The following is a 2,541-nucleotide window of genomic DNA, read 5'->3' as shown; positions in this document are numbered from 1 at the left end:
AAAAGCGTGGCGAAAGCCTTGTTAAATTAAAAAAAAATTCTTTTCCTTACTTGATCTTCATTGCTACACTATAAATTTTCAATCCTTTTTTATTACCAAACCTACAAATATAGTTTGCAATTTTTATTACAAGACATATCAAACAATAATTAGTGACATTTATAATTTACTATAATTGTTTTATACATTAAAAAAACTAATATTCAAATACAAAATAAATCTCGAGTTCAAATTCCAAAACTAAAAACCGAAGAAAAATACAGAAACAATACAAGTTAAAACTCCTCATAATATATCAAATTACACTAATAGAGATGCTCATCAGCCTAAATACTTAGTAAAAGATCATAATCAACCTAAAACTGCTCCACTTTGTGCATTAAGCGTTCAAGTTATCCATTCCAATACTAGCCTGCAGCAAAATATCAAGAACAATAAAGCAACAGAAACTAAACTATGCTCACTAATTGGTAAATGCAAATCTAAAAGTACAATAACACGAAACTAAACTATGCTCAAAATACCAAACTAAAAGCAACAGACCTTCTGCAAATTTGATTTAACAAATGTTTCCCCAGAGTTTTGTTCACTGATTCTAGAGGGAGATTAAGTTTTCGAACATCTTCAGGAGTCACCTTAAAACAGTAAACAAGAAGTGCTCAAAAGTCAAAACTGTTACCCCCAAAAAAAAATCAATGAACCCTAATGAATAAAAATAAATACAACAGGGGATAAAAAAACACTAAGTTGCTCGTGGTAGCAGCTAGAAACATGAAGAGTTAAGATTTACCAGGGTACAATAACATAAATTATAGGCCATCATAATAGATGGATATAGTGATGCAAAATCTATTGTAGATTGATTCATCGTTTTCATTTTTCAAGCATATAAAAGAACGAAATAATGTAAAAGATCAGAATCAGAGTTATCAGCATGCTATATACAGTTAAACATAGCACAATTTCTAGATCTACTAGGTCTCTAACACATGGCACGAAGCAGCAACACTTATTAAACAGCAGCAGTAAATAGCTGTTTCCCAGGTTCAAGCAAGCAGCAAACAAAATTCATGACTTAACCAGTTCCACAAACTGAAATCATTGCAGTTCATATAACAGTCCAGATTCTCTAATTAACCACCTAATTCAGCTAAACTAAATTAGTTGAACTAAACAAGCTAAACAGAATGAGCTAAACCAAACAGAATGCTGATATCAATATCATGGTCCAATCCAGAAAGAAAAAAGAAAAAAGAACAAATATATGTTATGTAAGGATAAGAAACACTTAAAAATATAAAATTGAAGGTGCTACCTTATTCATAGCTGCCATTGCCTTACTAGCTCCTTGCATACCAGTAGCAACATTCAGAGGAAAGAAAAATTCATTCCGAACAGCAGCAGTAAACAAAACAAAACCTACATTCAATAACCAGTCCAGATTCTCTAATTAACCACCTAATTCAACTAAACAAGCTAAACCAGATTAATCAAACAGAAATAAAATCAAATGAGATGAAAGGGGAACCTGGGAAGCAGGGAATTGGAACAGGGGAAGGGAAGGGAAAGATTGATGATGATGAGTGAATGGCCGGATAAGATTGATGATGAGGGAAGGGAAAAATTGTATCAATCTACATAGCATTCACCACTCACCCCCATAAGAAAATTATTAAAGGAAGATAAAAAAAAAACAAAAAACAAAATAAAGATAATAACGTTAGCAGAGATCTACTTACAGCCATTATGGAGTTTCAAAATTCAAAATGTGGCCACCTGCAAAGAGAACATAACTCACTAAAAATCTACTAAAATCAATTAAAAAGAAAGACAAAAGCTCTGAATAAATTCTAACAACAACAATTAAAAAAGAAAAAAAAACTCACTGGTAGATGTTGGCAGAGTTGTTGGCGGCAGAGACAGTGGCAGAGTGGAGCAGTGAGGGAGAGAAAAATGCAGCGAGTTACGTCGCGGCGGATTGTTTGGCGGAGGAGTTGCAGAGCGGCTGGAGATGTGGAAGCGAGGAGCAGCGAGGACAAAGGTGGTGTCTGATTTCTTAGGGTTTCTGGTGATGTCGCGAATATGGCATGGAGTTTCAAAATTCAAAATGTGGCCACCTGCAAAGAGAACAGAACTCACTAAAAATCTACTAAAATTAATTAAAAAGAAAGACAAAAGCTCTGAACAAATTCTAACAACAACAATTAAAAAAGAAAAAAAAACTCACTGGTAGATGTTGGCAGAGTTGTTGGCGGCAGAGACAGTGGCAGAGTGGAGCAGTGAGGGAGAGAAAAATGCAGCGAGTTACGTCGCGGCGGATTGTTTGGCGGAGGAGTTGCAGAGCGGCTGGAGATGTGGAAGCGAGGAGCAGCGAGGACAAAGGTGGTGTCTGATTTCTTAGGGTTTCTGGTGATGTCGCGAATATGGCATGGAGTTTCAAAATTCAAAATGTGGCCACCTGCAAAGAGAACAGAACTCACTAAAAATCTACTAAAATTAATTAAAAAGAAAGACAAAAGCTCTGAACAAATTCTAACAACA

General features: G+C 35.0%; 1 protein-coding gene across 1 annotated transcript in view; it reads right to left on the bottom strand.

Annotated features, from left to right (window-relative positions):
- LOC110271468 overlaps positions 1,621 to 2,541 on the bottom strand; it is a 1,085-nt gene continuing 164 nt past the window's right edge. Inside the window, exons 2-5 of the mRNA XM_021122395.1 lie at positions 2,228 to 2,532; positions 1,887 to 2,138; positions 1,740 to 1,776; positions 1,621 to 1,634 (exon numbers count right to left, since the gene is read on the bottom strand). Of these exons, the coding sequence (XP_020978054.1) occupies positions 1,745 to 1,776; positions 1,887 to 2,138; positions 2,228 to 2,532 (589 nt within the window). The 3' untranslated portion in view covers positions 1,621 to 1,634; positions 1,740 to 1,744. The remainder of the gene's footprint in view (positions 1,635 to 1,739; positions 1,777 to 1,886; positions 2,139 to 2,227; positions 2,533 to 2,541) is intronic.

This window comes from Arachis ipaensis, chromosome B04, assembly GCF_000816755.2.
Source record: "Arachis ipaensis cultivar K30076 chromosome B04, Araip1.1, whole genome shotgun sequence".
In the NCBI taxonomy this organism is placed as follows: domain Eukaryota; kingdom Viridiplantae; phylum Streptophyta; class Magnoliopsida; order Fabales; family Fabaceae; genus Arachis; species Arachis ipaensis.
This window is presented reverse-complemented; position numbering and strand designations above follow the sequence as displayed.